The 17,579-nt window shown below is 37.5% G+C and overlaps 1 protein-coding gene across 1 annotated transcript; it reads left to right on the top strand.

Annotated features, from left to right (window-relative positions):
* Positions 1-405: 405 nt before the first annotated feature.
* Positions 406-16,519, top strand: DAZL (deleted in azoospermia like). The gene is made up of 11 exons (XM_062567618.1): positions 406-492; positions 4,226-4,363; positions 4,637-4,728; positions 6,247-6,298; positions 9,199-9,265; positions 9,620-9,753; positions 11,134-11,211; positions 12,725-12,775; positions 14,688-14,792; positions 15,564-15,662; positions 16,466-16,519. Exons 1-11 carry the CDS (start codon positions 406-408, stop codon positions 16,517-16,519), a joined length of 957 nt encoding a protein of 318 aa, XP_062423602.1.
* Positions 16,520-17,579: the final 1,060 nt, after the last annotated feature.

The raw sequence follows: 17,579 nt of genomic DNA, 5'->3' as shown, positions 1-17,579 counted from the left end.
CCGCCATTTTGTGGCGGCGCTGCCACGCGGCGCCGCGGGGGCCAGGGCGGGCCCTGCGCTGAGGGCGCCGCTCTGCTCTGCCCTCGCGTACCTCGCCCCGCGGGCTTCGGCGCCTCCCTGTCGGCTTGTCTGGAGCGGAGCGGCGGCCCTTCTTCCGTCCGTCGCCACTAAAATCCCTTCAGCGGCCTGAAACACTCCTCGACGGGTGTCGGGCGAGGCGCGAAGCCCGTCGCGCGCGGGCCGCCGCCCTGGCGGTTGAGCGGGTGCGGCGCGACCGTTGGCGGCGGCGCCGCACTGTGGTGTTGGGCTCCCAAGGGTGTGGGTGTGGGGTGGCGGGGGAGGTTTATTTTTTGTCGTCGTCCGTTGGTTGAGCAGTGGGAGGTGCTGCCAGAGCTCGTTTCCGGCATGCGAGTTGATGTTTCTTCTGGGTGCAGGTGTTTGTGTAACGCGGTGCTGGCTTTTGGGGAATATCCCACCGTCACCTTGCACCCCGTAATTGCAGGGTTTAGTGGAAGGTGGTGGACTCTTTGGTGATAAATACCTCCCAAGCAAGGCAGCGATAAAAGGAAAGCTCCTGTTGGGCTATCTTTTCTGTAATCTCAGTAACAGTGGCGGTGCCTGTGCAGAGCTCGAGCTGTGTAGTAGAAGCAAACCTGGAATGGTGACTTCTAAAGCACTTGTGGCAATCGGGTTGTGAAGTTGAGAAGTCTGTATTAAATTCACGGTTCTGTCTCTGTGGCTGTATAGGAAAAGAACAACTTAGAATAACTAATTTGACCGTTTTCGTAGTAAGCTGAATATTTGTCACCTTGATGATAGCTTTTGCTTAGGTCGGTGTAGGACTGCTAACAAATTTGAAATGCTATGCAATTGCAGATACTAGGTAAATGTACATTTAGTTGCCTGTCACAAGACAATCTTATTCCAGACTTACTCTGGAGTAATTGCTAGGTGCTGTACAGCTCAGTTGAGCAAAACTCACTAGTCAGAAGTATTCAGCTAAAATTTCTTAAATGTTTTTGCGATGTTAATCTTGCTTGCTTTTTCTCAGGCTTCTGTTTGAAAAATAGAATTTATTCCTGTAACCCAGGTACTTTACCAATACTTTGTTATTGCTGATGTCCTTGAAAGTTGAGCTTTAGGAAGTACTGGGATTAGTTTTCAAGAAGTAGTATGACTTGACTGATAGCTCCGCCTGCTGTCTAATATATAGACTACATCCTTCTCCCTGTATAAGGAGCCATGTATGCTGTCATGGTAACTGATTACAGAAAGCCATCACAGCAAGGACTGAGCTCAGGAGTTTAGATGTTTAACGGTTTCTGTTTATTCTAAACAAAATGTGTGAGGTCAGAGAAAGAGGGGAGCCTGAGAAATTAGGAACTTGTACTCTGTTGGCCACACAAGCAATGAAAGCTTTATTCCCCCAAACATATTTGTAGTGCAGTGAAGTCAGTACATATCCCCCTTCCTTGCACCTCTAGTGTTTTAACTGTCTGCATGTCTACTCTGATCAAGAGGTTAATGCAGTTTCCTGGTAACAAGTCAAACTCCATGCTTTATGGAGCAATGTGGAGAGCAAACTGTTACCAAACTTCCTTTGTGGTCAAAGGCAGGAGAAGTCTGTTAGCTTCAGTGGGTTGAAAAACTTTCAGCACTGAACCTTTTTGACATCTAGAAATCAGATCACAGTTCAGGAGCTGGATAGACATCCCCATTTAGGGTAGTATTTTTGAATGGCTAGCTGACTTGAGCTGATGCTGTTATTTCAGGGTGGGTAGTTCATTTCAAGGATCCTTCAAATCAGGAAAACCAAAAGCAGTGTAGACTTCAGTGTTTCAGGCAGGAGTGAGTTTCATGGTCCTCGTGTGTATAGAAGTATAATCTTGTAGGTAAGGCTGTGCTATGAAGTAAGATAACTATGAGGCTTACATTATGCTGGTAAAATAACTTCATATTTTTAGATGAGACAGTGCTTTGTTTGACTTCGCAGAAGTCTTGCATTGTCAGGCTGAAGATTGAAAGGGGGAGATGTTTCCTGTCCTTGTGCTATATGACTTCAGTTGTGTGTTTTTTAAACAGTGGCTAATTTTAAGTTATGAGGAATGCATATAAAGCTAATTTTTTGAGGTTGAATAATTTACCAGAATGTCAAAGTAACAATTTTACCCTTTAATCCCTGTAAATACCTGAAAGTTTGCTATTTTTACTGAAAGTTCAGTGTTCTGCATCATTAGTGTGAAAAACTAATGCAGCACTTCATGGCAACTGAAGCCATCTATTATCTGCTTACTAGATGTATCTCTGCATCTGTTCCGTTTCTTGTGTTGATCCTGGCACTTGCTGGTGCCTTTGGGCTGCTTCCGGTTCAAGGCTACCAGCAAACTTGCAGAGCAAAGTGAGTGCTTCTCTTTCAACCCAGTTCACTGCAGCAGACTCTTTGCACTCTATCCAGTGCTGTTTCTGGTATATTCTGAAATACTGTAGAAGCCAGCAGTTAGGTCAGGTTAAGATTGCTCTGGGGTTGCAGTCTCAGTCTTCAGTTCAGTGCTCTTCAGCTGGGGTTGCTGTCAAAGATGCAGTCTTATGCTCCCCTTTCTTTGCTTCATTCTTGCCTTTGTATTTCATTGTTATGCTAGCACAGCACAACAGCATAATGAACTTGGATCAGAAAAGGATGCATTTAAAAACTGTTCTAACAAAACTTTTCTACTAGGATAAGGAATGCAGTTCCTTGTTCAGTGGTATGAGGAGCTGTCCTGGTACAATAGGAAGAAAGGGCAAGAATTGCCTGTTTCTAACCTCACTTTTATTCCAGGCTCACTGCTGTGAAATTGTGGAAGTTGTAGTCCTAAATTTTACTGGGATGAATTCTAAGAAAATAAAGAGAATTAAATGACTTCCTAGTGCTTGCAGTAGGAAGTGTAGTCTGAGGTAAATGGAGAGTAGGCAAATGGTACCTGCGATCTGAGAGGAAAGTACAGCTTCGAGGTGCATTTCAACTGAGTTGATGGCTTACTGCTCTCAAAAGAAGCAGATGAGCATCTTCCATTTTCACCTCCACTCCTGCAGTCACAGATGCTGAGGTAGATCTGGTGCTTGCCTGATAACACAGTAAACTGAGCTGTCTAAAATCCAGAACACTAGTCTGGTCAAAAACTGCTTACTTAGTTAATATTGGTACCAAATTGGGTTGAGCCATCTTAATTTGAACTGACAAGTGCTAGATCTTAAAAAGAGGAACAAGAAAAGAGATGGGGGCAAGCCTCCATCCTTTTGGAGAAGGTATGTTAATTTGATTCAATAATGCTGACATACTTGGACTGAATTCCAGTTATCTCTTTTGTAATTTTTGGGCAAGTAATCTGCTACATGTACTATTTGGTGCTGTTTATTTTCTCATTCCTTTAGTGGATGTGCTGCTTGAATGAGCCCTGATCACTCACAGCTGCAGTTGTTTAAATAGGAGCTGCACATTAAACATGTAGATTGTTACATTAGAAAAATTGGGTGCTAGCCATTGCAAATTATTAGGGTTAAAAGTATTGGATGATTTTTGACTAAATAGTTGAAGTTCTGAGATTTAAAATGGGGATAATGACTTGGTACTTGTGTTCTAAGGTGAAGCTTATTAATGTTGTAAAGTGCATTAATACAGAGGAATGAATACCACTGAATTGGTCAGATTAATTGTTCTGTGTCCTTAGCAGCCAGGCAAAGCATGGCCGATGGCTAGAAGCATTCATTAAGGAGGGTACAAGAGTAAGGACTAGATAGAGTTCAGAGTGCCCTTGATACTTCTGTGGTGTTTTAGTTCTTGCATATACTTCTGTAAATGCATATTAAACTGTGTGTGGAGTATAGAATGTAGTCTTGTGGTGAATAGGAGATTGCATGTTGTTTGTTCCAAACAAAATTACTGTTGTCTTCAGCAATATCATCTGTGCTCTGCACTGAATGAATCTGTAACTTAAGGGCTGTGACATAAAGCTTTAGGAGCTTTATTACATATTTACAGACTAGGATTTAGGAGCTCTATTACATATTGCAAATTATATAACCAGTTACTCAGTAATCTTAACATGCACTGCATATACAAAAGAACATTATCTGTTGCCTCACTCATTTTTATGTATGCATCATACATACATATAAAGATGCAGACTTTCTAGTGTCTTAAAATATACTCCAGTTTGACTGAAATATTTCTGTTTAAATTTTTTAGTCTGCAGACGCGGAGGCCCAGTGTGCAAGCATCTCTCGGGAGGATAATACCCATTTGTCAGCGACCAGTCAAGGATATGTTTTACCAGAAGGAAAAATCATGCCAAATACAGTCTTTGTTGGTGGAATTGATATAAGGGTATTTGTATATACTTAATTCTTTAAGATACATATAGTGTACTTCAGTGGGAAGGAAACGGGAATTTAATTTCTGGAATGGTTCAGTTGAGGTTTTTCTTGTCTGTCATTACTAGTGTTATGGCAGTGTGGATTCAGGAAAGAATTTTGGAACAAATGAGTAACTTTGGTTCTTACTACAGTAGGAGATGGGTTTAAGAAACGGTTCTTACTGTTTTAAATCAATTCAGTTGAATGTTTGTGAAAGGATTTAAGACTTTTTTTTTTTTCCTAGATGAATGAAACAGAAATTCGAAGTTTCTTTGCACGGTATGGTACTGTGAAAGAGGTGAAAATAATCACTGATAGAACTGGTGTTTCCAAAGGGTGAGTAGAACATGAACATTTACTTTTAGTTGTTGCTTGTGTGGACATAGTTCTATTGCAGGTGATATGATGAGCAGTTACTCATCAAGAGTTTGAAATGCTTAAGCCTTCTTAGCAGTAGCTGATTTGCTGTAGTAATGAGTAAGAGCTGTGAAACTTAAGTCTAGACTGATCCTAAATCTGTATAATTTTCTGATGAATGGTCTGATTTTCTAACTTCAGTGTATCTATTCAGGGGAAATGGAGTTATTGTCATTTAACTGGTGGAAAAAGCTTGAAATTGTGATGCTTGTATGGATAGATCTTCCTTGGGATGAAATACTGACTTTTTTAATAGCCAGGATAGTTGCATAACAATCTGGAGAGTTCAGTTTTGTAATGCTGGAATGATGAAGGGAGGGTTTATTCAAGGCAGTTTGATTGTGCTCTTCTGACAGCCAGGGTTGGGTTACTGATCAGACAGCCAAACTTTCAGATAAAGGGTAAAACCAGAGAGCAGTTACCAGTTGCAGCGAGTGAAATTCCAGTTGGGTATATGGGAAAAATCTGAACTGTGACAGTGGTTAAGTACTCAGATGATGGTGCTTAGGGCATTATTCAGTTGAGTTCTGTTCACAAGCTTTTTCAGCTTTGAAGTTAGCCCTGCTTTGAGAATGAGGTTTGACCTCTGGAGGTTTCTTCCAGCTCTCAGGTTTTTCTATGATCCTGTGAACAGATGTTAAAGTAAAAAATTTTTTTTCTAGGTATATGCAGTAATGCCTCCTTCATAACCCTTGCAAATACTAATGTGCAGTTAGCCAGTATACACTGGCTTTGATTATTGAGGATGAATTGGGGCAGATTTAGCTCAGTTGGTTGTGTGGTGTTTCTAATGCCAAGGTCATGGGTTCAGTTGCCCTGTGGGCTATGCTGAGGGTTAGACTAGATGATCTCCAGAGGTCCTTTCCAATCTTACCATTCTATGATTCTGTGATGATTCATTCAAGCTGTTGATCCTGTAATGCTCTGAAAGGGAGTATTATCTTCACTTTACAGTCTAGATAATTGAGTAGTGGAATAAATTGAAAGCCTCTTCAAGCATAATGTCCTCAAATCATGTCACTGTTTCCATATCTGCTTTCATCTAAACTTGCAGCAAAAAAACAAATTTTGATGAAGCTTAATACTTCAAAGGTTTTTGACATTGTAATCTTAGTAATATCAACTGTAGTGTTCATTTTGAGAAGCTGACATGGAAGAAAGTCTTAAATGTGTTTCATATTATTGTAGAATCAGGTGTCTAATTGCTTTTTATCTGACCCAAAAGGATATGCTGCTAGTTAGCAGTAGATGCTGTTCATGTTGATCTTTCTTTCAACTTAGAAGTTAAAGTATTTCAGGCATACAGTAGTACTCTTGGCACATAATTAATGCTGTTAACTGGTCTTGTTCAAAGTAAGTTAGCAGCTAAAGAAGCAAATGAAAACCTGGTTATAGAGTAATCATCTGTGTGTTTTTTTTTTCTCTTTCCCTTTTCAGGTATGGTTTTGTATCCTTCCTGGACAATGTGGATGTTCAAAAAATAGTAGAAGTAAGCTATTTATCTCTAAATTATCTGAAGAAGTTCAGCTGTGAAGGCTAGAGGTACATTCAGAGGAAACTGAGCCATGTGCTGTATAGAGCAAATAAGGAAAGACTTGAGACTGCCAGGAACCAAATTTGCTAAAAATCATTTCTAGTGTTGTGGTAGAATCTCTGTATTTACTTAAGCCGGAAGAATGATGAATATGCTTCTAACCTTGACATGCTTGAAAGTCTCACGTCGTGGTCTTGGGTGATTCTCATTCATTGGCACTTGAAAGCTGCAAGATTTTTAGCCATTTCTCATTTCTTTATTGTATGATCATCATAGAGCTCTTGTGTTTATGGCAGGTAGAAAGACCTGTCAGTATTCTTAAGCATAAGAGTAATGCAGAAAAAGTAGTTATTAGTGTTACACTTCATTCATACTTCCAACTTCTGGAATGGACTGTTTTCTCAAAGCAGTCAGGCATTTAGACATTGCCGTGTGTGCAAGTAGCTTCTTAGGCCTGCTTGGCTGTGAGATGCAACTGTTAATGTTACATGGTTTCTTTGTAGTTTGCACAGGAGATAAAGGGTAGAACTGTTCAACCTTTTTGCACTTGGAGTTCAGTATTGGAGAAATACCATTTTAAATACTAAGATTGGCAAGCTATAATTCAGATATTTGCTTCTGGTAGATTCTAGCAGATCATAAACCACTGTTAAATATTTGTCTTCCCTTTTCTCCCAAACTTGAGATGAATAACTGTAAAAATATAATTTGAAGTATTTTCCTCTGGAGTCTGTGCATCAAAATTCCATTTTCACTATTGAATAAACAGTCTTTCTGAAGCTATTTAAGACAGAAAAGCAGAGCTGAAAGACGACCCCGGACAAGTGTGCTAGGCCTGGATCTAGTATTCTGTGATAAATTCAGGAATGTTTCCTGGTAGTACACCTCTTCTGATAAAAGGTGGAAGAGAACCCATTTGGACAACTGGAGGGCAGTGAAGTTCAATAGCAGATTCTTGATTCTTATTGGAAGACTTCAAAACCTTGGTTTTTGATAACACTTACAGATCACTTGCTGCAATCCACTTCTGATTCCACCTGTAATTCCATGATGGTCTAATTCCAGAAAACCTGCTGGCAATACAAAACAAAAAGTCATCTTCTACTTTGAGGGGAGGCCTGGCTTCCAGCAGCTTTCCTTTTTTTTGAGTGAAAAAGGTGGTTGTATAGTTCTGACCACAACAGGACTGCAAGATCAGTAAAAGTTCTGTTGAACTGATACTGGTAATTTTGCTGATCCAAGCTATTTTTTCTTCCCCTTGCCCCCATATTTTATTCTAGATTGCTCAGTATGAGAAGATGATCAAATAGGACACTGTCTCTATATCACTAAGTTGTTTTGATGTCTTATTTTACAATAAACAGTAAAATAAATCTGCTGTTGTCTGAGACATTTTCTTCTGGAATGAAAATTGGAGAAAAAGCTTAGTGAGGTGTCTGTTATATTATCAAGTGTGTACTTTTCTTCTGGACCAGGAAAGTCTGTAATGTGTGGGAGTTCATCTAGAATCTTTGATAGCATCTAACATGGTGATAAAATAGTATTAACTGAGGGCAACTAAAATTCTTTCCTAACCACCTTAACTCAACTGCAGCTGAGTGCCTCTGAAATAGTGTAATGCACCTGCTCACAAGTCATAAATAAACATTTTCCTCTTTACCATTTGGCAGAGGGCCATGAGATTGGACCCAAAGGTGGACTGTCCTCAGAAAACTGTCCATGCAGAACTTTCTGAGGATTTACCTTGGAGTTTTGCTAAATATGGTTAAAATTCTACTTCAATGAATAATACTTAACATCTAGAATATAAATTATTATAGAATAAATGTAATGTTAGAATATCTATATTAGAAAATAGACTATACATTGTTACTATATAACTATCAGGATTAAGGTATATAATACAATTTAAGTTATGCATTAATATTATACATTATTATAGAATGTGTTAGAACATAAATTATACATTATTATACAAACATTTCATTAACATCTACTTCAATAAACATTAATGTCTTTAAATCCTTGTATTAAATCTGTACTGCAACTATAAACTGCAGTTTTACAGAGGAAAAAGTCATACAGGCCATCTTATAAAAGTCAGTCCAAATCAAAATGTAAGGATGTTTTGATATTCAGCCTGCCTACATTAGCAAATGCTCTTCTAAATTTCAAACTACATAGACAATCTGGCTGAAAAACAGAAAATTCATTTTCTGCAGAGCAGTTGCTTGAAATTTTCTATGATGTCCCCAGACACTGCACTGGCAAAATACTGCTCAGTCATTGATCCTTGAAAGCCTGAAATCTTGCCTTCCTGGTGTAATACCCTTCCAACACCCTCCAAATGCTTCCAGTAACTTCCTTGTATTAGGTTCACAATCTTCATATTTAAGTTTTGCTCTTTGATGGTTAGGAAGTACGTGGAAAGGAAGGTGAGTAGTCTTAGTATACTAGGTTATGGAGGACACTAGACTTCAGTTGCTCTACAGCCTTAACTCTACTGAGGCAAGGATGATAAAACCTATGTGCTTAAAACAGAAAACAGGTGAGGCTGACTGCCAATAATATGTAGCTTAAATTAGTTGTTGTATGTGCTGCTCTTAAGGAGAAGGGTATGTATATAAGCCTGGTAAGTCACTCAGTGAGTAGGCAGGTGGGTTTCAGCATTGCAGGAGGTTAAAGATTAAAAGATGTAAGGTGTTGAGAGGTGGAGAAGAGGATGGAGGCTATGACAGTAGAGCCTGGGTTGAAAATAATTGTGGGCTAGAACTATGAAGTACAGATTTTTAGAACCAAATGAGCAAACGACCCACCTCACTGATCCACAGCTTAAAGAATAACTTGTCTTTCAGTCGCAAATCAACTTTCATGGCAAAAAGCTGAAACTTGGACCAGCAATTAGAAAACAGCAAAACTTGTGTAAGTACTTACAAACTTGGATCACAAATTTACTGCTTTTTTTTTTTTTTTTTTTTTTTTTTTTTTGCTGAAAACTTCTACATTGATATCCTTGCAAGTCTGCTGTAAGGTGTATATTAATTACAATTAAAGTCCTGTTTAGACTTCACTGCTTGTATGGTGGTGTAAACCATCCCAGGCTGGCAGCACAATCCCTGGCATGTTCTCTGCAAATACAGTGTAATTGATAAATTGAGTCAAAAACATAAGATATTTAGCAGCTGCTGCTTATATAGTGTGGATTTAAATTATTGATTAAAACAGTTGATTAAAAAAGTTCTCTTAATACATTTTTTTTCCTTTGCCTTAAACCAGGTTCTTACATGCACCCTAGACCTTTGGTTTTTAATCCTCCTGCACCACAGTTTCATAGTGTGTGGAGTAATCAAAATACAGAGACATATGTGCAGCCTCCAGCTGTGATGAGCCCAGTAACTCAGTATGTTCAGGTAGGGCTGTTCGTGCCACTGATTTGTGAACAAGTGCAAGCACGTACAACTTACAGAATATGTTTTGGGGGGATTCTATTTTTATCCTAACTGCTCACTTTCCTAATACCCTCCCCAATAAAGATTACTGCTTCTGATTTCAACCACAAATGCTTTAAAAGAATGCCAGCCATCCTGAAAAACTTACTCAATCTCTTCATAAAGCAGAACACAGTAAAATCACGTATTTCTTACTCATTTTGAGAATGAGAAAACTTGGAAGATAAAACTAGAATTTAATCATATATCTGTTCTTAAATGATGTGATCAGTCTTACAGATGCTTATTGCACATCAAATGCATATTTACTGTAATGCTGCCCTGCCTCACAGGAAGCCATAAACTTTATAGTAATAGTTTTAGGGGATTTGATTTTTTTAACAGTTATGGAACCAGAAGCTGACTGTGGTATTCCTTATTTTTCCTACTAGTTAGATTTTTGTTTCTGCATTCTTCTCTCTTTGTAGAAACTGTTATGGCATCTGTTAAGGCAGTTACTAATATGGGACATATGTCTGTAGGACATTGCTTGTTGATACTTGAGACTTATTTAGGCAGAATACTCCTGGACTTCTTGTGGGTTCTGTATTTGGAATATATGTAGGAGGTTCTCTAGATTATGTGTGTGTGTTGGGGGGGTTGGTTGTTTTCATGCCAAGCCTGTGTGATCTGGTGATAAGGGGTAGCATCAATTGCAAGATTTGTTTGCTCTCTGGCAGTTGTAGAAGAGCAAACTGCGGTGATTCAGGAAAATACTCTTTCCTAAGACAGAGAGCTTGATAGTAGCACTATTGCTGATTATGTAAAGTAGAGGTAGGGGGGAAATAGTTTGGAGGAAGCAGTTCTCTTAATGTGCTTGAATGTGCCTTTATTCTGTGAAGCAGCTGATGGGGATCTAAGTTAATATATTGTTGATGCTTAGCAGTAAAGAGATGCTAGGAAATCCTCTGAATTCTGACACTTTATTTGGCTCTATGAAACTGATCTTTAGGGTGTAGTCCATTATTTTGTAGTAATTGGTCTAGTTCAATGTATTTTATGAAGTTTATTGGAAAATTCATATTTCAGAAGTGACTTAAAAGATGATTGTATACATATGCAGGATTTTTAGGTGTGTAACGCATTAGAATCCCACTTGTGAATTTGCTTTTATGGTATGAAGTGCTGAAGTTCCATTGGAAATCCAGAAGGGTTGTAAGGTTTTTTGTAGAGACACTATTCTGGAATAGGAGTTTTAATGACTACACTTCTAAATTTTTCCTTGTTTTCTAAATGCCTATACAAGAGGTATTTTTTTATTCTTGTCTCAAACTTGCATTAAAGAAATGCTTTATTTTACAGACATATCCATACAGTTCACCAGCTTTATTGATCCAGCAACAAGTTCCAGTAGGCTATCAGCCAGCTTACAACTATCAGGTACATAATTGGATAAATTAGAATAAAAAGGTGATTTAGTGTTTACCTACTTCAGATCCTTTAACAAAAAATTAAAGTCAGATCTGTTTCATTGAGTGTTGTTGTCTTGAACAAGTATTGAACACTGAAAACTTAGCTAATTATTGGTTGTTGCTTTAGGGGATTTCATTTAGAAATGGTTTTACCTTTAAATGGTAAGAATTTAATAATGCCAAATGAATTACCAGCAGGTAGCATTTGTTTCAGGAGATCATTGTATTTAACCTGTACTTTACATCTGAGTGCCACAGATGTGTTGCCTGAATCCTGGTTCCTTGATTATCTGTACTTAAACTCACTGAAGCGCACCATGATTCTCTCTCTATGTACACCTGGCAAAAGTTGCAAGGGAAATGAGTTCATAGAGGAATAGTGTGTGTCTGGGACTTATCCTGACTGATTATTCTGATTTTGTGCCAGGATGTGGATCAGGGCCTGTAAAATGCCTTTCACCCTGGTGTTCAAATCATGATTTGATACCCAAAATGTAAGAGCTTCAGTTATCTAGAATAAAGGGCAAAGTGAACAGCAATTGTTTAAATACACCTAAAATACTATTTAAATGATATTTTACTTAATAGGTCATGTTTAAGTGACTTAACTACCATAAAGTTGCTGAGAACTTACTTTACTCTGAAGATCAGAGAAGTTAACTGAACAGATAGTGCTGGCTAAGGATCAAAAATGAAAGTGCAAAATAGGAATGTTTGCTCATAAGTGATTATAAATGATTTCTTACTAAGAAATCCACTTAAACATAGATGGAATGTAGTCCTTTGCTGTAATTAAATTGCTTCCATACAGCTCTGGCTTGAAAGAAATTAAAAGTAAAAACAAATCTAGATTCAAATACAATATAGTAAACTACAGCATGACTTAATTTAACAGTAAAATGTCTCCCAGGTTAGCAAAAATACAAAGTGTATGGCTGAATAACACTTCCTCACTGTAAAGAGTTCTGCCTCTGTACACTTGATGTTAGTTACCTGAACAGAACAGAACCTGAACCTTATCAGAACATCACACAATGTGCTCTTGAACTCTTAAGAAAAAAAGGTCTAAGACGGTTGGGAAGTGACTTTCAAACTCCCAAGTGAAATGTGTGAATAGACCTATGTTGGGTTTTTTATGGAAACTTAATGGAAATAACTAGAGGTTTGAGATGCTTTGTCAGCGTGGTTGTTGTGAGTGCCTTTATTTTACTAATCTTCGGAAAAGTGATCTTGTAACTTGGAAGGAGAAGGGGGAGGAGGTACTTGAATTTGTGGTGAGGATGATGTGACTTAAAATATGGGGTACACATGCAAAAGCTGTCTTTGTCTTGGTGGACCAGAGGCTGTATAAAGTAAATGTCCAAGTAAAGCACTGATGAATACAGACTTGCAAAACACTTCATGTAAATGTGACACAAAATAGTTGCTTAGCTTTGTAGGAACTAGTGAATAAAGGCTGACTCTTCAATTCTTGTTTCAAGGTTCAACCACAGTGGCTTGCTGGGGAACAAAGGAATTATGTTATGCCTCCGGTAAGATCACAAATTTTAACTTCTAAAGCTTTTGCTTTTCAGTAAGCATCAGCGTTCTGCCAGCTTGATACCTAAACACTCCTGTTTATGCTGACAGGATGTGTATGGAAGACTGGTCGATATAGATTTGTAGTGGCTGAAAGAGTAGTTGTTTAGGATGTGCTATTTTACATGGTGCTTTTTAGGAGTTACCTGGCAGAACAGAACAACTTGCTTTGTGGTGTTCCCATACACTTTCTGAACAAAGAATTCTGGCAATGTAGTGTCCACTACTACCACACAGGATTGGTTCTTTGTGAAAAGTTGAAAGAAAAATGACTGGATGCATTCTTTAAAAAATTAAAGAACTGTATCATCTTAGTGCTTATTTTTCAAATTCTTTGAAAAAAATCATAAATATGAAAGATCCCAGAAATACTAGCTCTGCAAGTAGTGGTGATTTTTGGTTCATTTTAAACCATTAGTCAAGGTGTTACAGTCTGTAGATGATGCTGATGGCTTCTAAAGAAATCTGATGCTTTTTAACTTCAAGAGACATCCTCAAGAGATTCTATACTACTTTCACAGAGCCAGAATTGGTGCTTAATAAAAAAAAGTTTAGAAAAGTCTTAGTATTAAGCATTATATAATGTATTCTTTTGACATGGTATTTTTTTTTCTAGTTTCTGTTAAGTATATAGGAACTCTAATACCTAATTTTCTTCTGAATAGTACTTTCTTAGGCTAATTTCCAGCAGACATCTGTGGAATGTACAGAAGATGAATGGAAAAATGAAGAAAATGGAATTTCATGCATATGTGTTGCTGCCTGCACTCAGATCTGACAATTCTACTTCTCTGATCTTACTAGAAAAATACTTGAAAAAGCATAGAAAAAACATCCATGAACATCAGACAGCCATACTACATTACATAACTAAATGGTAGCAAGCTCAAGGTTTTTTTAGAGTACATGTATATAATGGCTTTTATAAGACATTTTTGAACATGTTTATATGAGCAAACAGCCTTCCTAGAACTCTCAAGTTACTAAGTATCGTTCCTTACAGACTAAAAAGGCAACAGCCATGTGGAGATAATGTCAGACCTTTGTCTGCTGCTCATGCTTACATACTTTATAGATAATCACCGTTTGAGCTTGTTTCTGGAATGCCCCAGTTGTGTCCATACCTTCTGATGGTTAGAATGGTACTCAGAAAGGAAGAGTGTGGACATCAATAGCTTCTATATCTTCCCAAGATAGCTTAAAATTACAATTTTACTGTTGAATACTGTCTTTTGGGGAGTGTTTTGGTTGTCACAAATAACATTCTCAGAAGTGATAACTGAACAGCTGAAAACTACTGTTAAGTCTGGGTATATTTAGCTTCTTTCGGAAGAGAATCTTTGCCCCTGAAAAGTGAGAATGCCATTGAGATCCTGTCAGGAAACATCTGGAAGGATGCTCCATAAATAGTAACTGCTTTACCAACCTCTTAGCTGTTACAACAGTTCAAACTGGTAGCTAGAGCAGTATGTAGAAGGCCTCATACATGCAAGGAGATGAAAGAATAGAAGAAAAGCAGTTTCTCAGGAGTGCAGTGGTGGTGGTTTGCTTCCCCTTCTTTCCCTTCCTTTTATCATTGACTTCAGTGATTTCTTTCTTGATTGAGGCTACCTACTGGTTGTCTTAAATCTTTCACTTAATACCTTCATTGCTTAATGTGGGGAGAGAAGACATTCATTAGAACATTTCCCTTCTGGAAGGAAATAAAACTTCTCTAAACAAAAAAGGCAAATCTGGCATGGCTTATGAGTAGGTGAAAAACAACGACCATGTAACTGAGCTTTTTCCCAGTTTAGCTTGCAGAAGAAAATGTATAATAATATTTAGGTTTCACTTGCTAACTGCAGTATTTCAAAAACTATGCAGGTTTATACTTCAGTAAGCTACCACTATAATGAAGATCCTGAGTTTATACAGACAGAATGTGCTGTCCCAGAGCCCACACAGTCATCTAGTAACAGTCCTCAAAAGGTAAATGCTTTTTCAAAATAGTAGAATGTAGATGGTTGAAAGCAGTGGAAACCTCAACTTCCTTTGTCACTATAAATTGTTCCCAGAAGTTCAGGCACAAGTTTTGGGTAGCTTGATAGAGAAGGCCTGTGGCTGGTATCTTAGAAATTAAGGTTATAGTTACTGCTTCAGCCAGCTGCTTAATCCACTACATCTCTGATCTGTTTGCAATGTCAAATCTCATACTGACTCAAAACGGTTAGTGCTTGTCTGTAGTGATGGGGGCTGTACAGTGTGCAATTTTGTGGTCTACTTAATGAAGTACAGCAGTGTGTTTGGCAGGGGTTTGTTTACTCTGAGAATTATGGAAGAAATTGCAGATACTAAATAATCACAGGCCAGATAGCATCTCCTGTTATTTTATGAAGATTTATTTTGAGTCTCAAAATAGCTGAACAGATAGTTTCCTTCCCTTTCTTTTGTGGAAGGCCATTCCTATGTTGATCAATAATTGTCTTTTGAATTCGTTTTTCTTTTTAAAAAAAGTTTGGTTTTGGAATAACCTGACAATAGAAAAGTGGACTAGCATGTTACTGAACAAAACTTACAGTGTAAGTAATGTTTGAGAGTGGGAATATGAATTTTTGATGTTTAAAGATGAAAATTGAATTGCTGAGGAAACAGGACAATTGAGTAATATTGAATGCAAAGTAAACCTGTGACAAATGCATTGCTAGTAGTGGGCTAATTAATATCAGTATTGTTGTAGATGCATATGTAACTGTATTTCAGAAATCTGTGGACAGGAGCATACAAACAGTAGTATCCTGCCTGTTTAATCCTGAGAACCGGCTGAGGAACACTTTTATGTCACAGGAAGACTACTTCAAGGTATGTAGTGAAAGCAAAATTAAGTCCTTAGAACATAGCTGATCTCAGATACATTCAGTTACAGGATACTGTAAAGACAAAGGTACTTACATACACCTGGACTTCCATTTGGGGTGTGGTGGTTGTGTGTTGGGTCATGGGTGTTTGGTTTTTTTTTTTTGCTGGTGCTCTTAACCTTCAGGAGATACTGGTTCTGGTGGTTGACTCCCAGATGGTTAATGCTGGAAAGAAGTACTGAAAGTGAGGCATGCATTTAAGTGCATTAATACAAGACTGTAAAATTGCAGCAACCTATTCATTTAGAGAAAAGAAGGTTAGTTTTTCCTAAATAACAAACTGATGAAAGGGCAGCAGGTTATTCCCTAACCCTAATCTAGATTAAGTTCAATTTAAATGTTGAGAACAGTTGTTACAACTATTTATGCTTGGTGTAAATTTGCTACACTTAGTCAGTAAATCAGTCTAGGTCAGTAACTGGACGTCTAGTATCAACAGGAAGTTTTGCTGCATGTGTTCAGGCTTAGTAGAATTGGAGTTTCTGAATCCTGAATAGTGTCTTCATGGTTTTTATTAGGATTATAACATGATGTTTAAATAACTTTGCTTCTTGATTAAGACAGATGCATGAATGAGGCACCTGTATTCTGAAGCAGAAGCTACAGAATCTATATTTACTATCTTGGGGAGTAGAGTGAATAGAGTACAGAATGCCTCAATATACAGTATTTAATGAAACTTCAGTTGCTTCATTCCAAGTATTACTTAGCAAAACTTTTTTTCCTGTCTCTGCTATCCTGTTCCAGGAGAGAAAGGTGCATCACTTCAGAAGAAGCCGAGCAGTACTGAAAAGTGTTTGATCAACAATGCCAAAGACTTTGAAGTACCTAAATTCATTATCTTCATGTTACTGCAGTTCAGTTTAAGATTTGTAGTATCATTGTGTAACCTTTTTGAAAAAGTTGCTTCAAGTTGAAGTTGGTGTTGATATTTTATCTGTTCCAAGATGGTTGTTTTTGCTTGAGCAGTTTAAAGTTGTAAGAGTTGCTAAGTTTGCATGTTCTATTACTAGTTTACATATTTCCCCTGCCTTGATATTGGAATGCTTAAATTTTTAAGAGTTTATATGGGAAAAATTCCTGGTTTACTTGATATATGTGAATTTTCTTCTGAACTTTAAGGTACAGTTTGTTGCATGTTACATTTAGTTTCTCTTAAACCTCAATTTAAATATCTTAGTCACTAACATTGACCACTTTACCTCTTGTAGCTTATGTTGAAGCAGTTGCTTGCCAAAGAGGTAGAATTTTAAAACTCTGCTCTTAATCAGTGGAACAGAAGACATCAAGTTGTAACTCAATTGAAGCCCTTTAAGTCCTGGTTCTCTTTAGGCTACCTAATCAATGTAGTTATGTTCATTAATGACAATTTGTGTACCTGGAGTCTTGAGCATCGCTATTTGCTTTGGGAAAGTAATTAAGAGAATCTTAAAATTCCTATATATGAGAAGATGCAAGAACATAATTAGCTATACTGGCTACTCAGTGGAGTATGCTTTTTTTACTGGAAAAATTTTAGCAATACCTGTATCTTAAAATTGTGAGAAAATGCTGCATTTAAAATATGCCTAGTTTTGTTAAATGATGCAAACTGTTAATCAAAGAATATTTGTAAGCATATTTTAATAATTATGTAGATTTTAGTCTTGTATTTTGAAACAATTAAAATATTTATTTTGACTTGGCTTCCTAACCTTAGTGACCTTTTAATGTAACATCTGTCAAGATATTTTGAAAGGCATACAGCATAATAAAGTTACTTGATGCTACTGAAGATTTATTAGGCCATATGATAATTCCAGTTAATACAAATTTGTAGTACTGAATTAAGTTTGGTAATAAAACTTTCATCTGTAAGCAT

Source organism: Rhea pennata, chromosome 2, assembly GCF_028389875.1.
Source record: "Rhea pennata isolate bPtePen1 chromosome 2, bPtePen1.pri, whole genome shotgun sequence".
Lineage (NCBI taxonomy): Eukaryota > Metazoa > Chordata > Aves > Rheiformes > Rheidae > Rhea > Rhea pennata.
This window is presented reverse-complemented; position numbering and strand designations above follow the sequence as displayed.

Bases quoted from the DNA above. Each gene is read 5' to 3' on its own strand.
- DAZL (XM_062567618.1), top strand. From the start codon at position 406: ATGCGAGTTGATGTTTCTTCTGGGTGCAGGTGTTTGTGTAACGCGGTG. The intron at 9,754-11,133 runs GTAGGGCTGTTC...TTTATTTTACAG, and splicing joins CAGTAACTCAGTATGTTCAG to ACATATCCATACAGTTCACC. The intron at 11,212-12,724 runs GTACATAATTGG...TCTTGTTTCAAG, and splicing joins AGCCAGCTTACAACTATCAG to GTTCAACCACAGTGGCTTGC.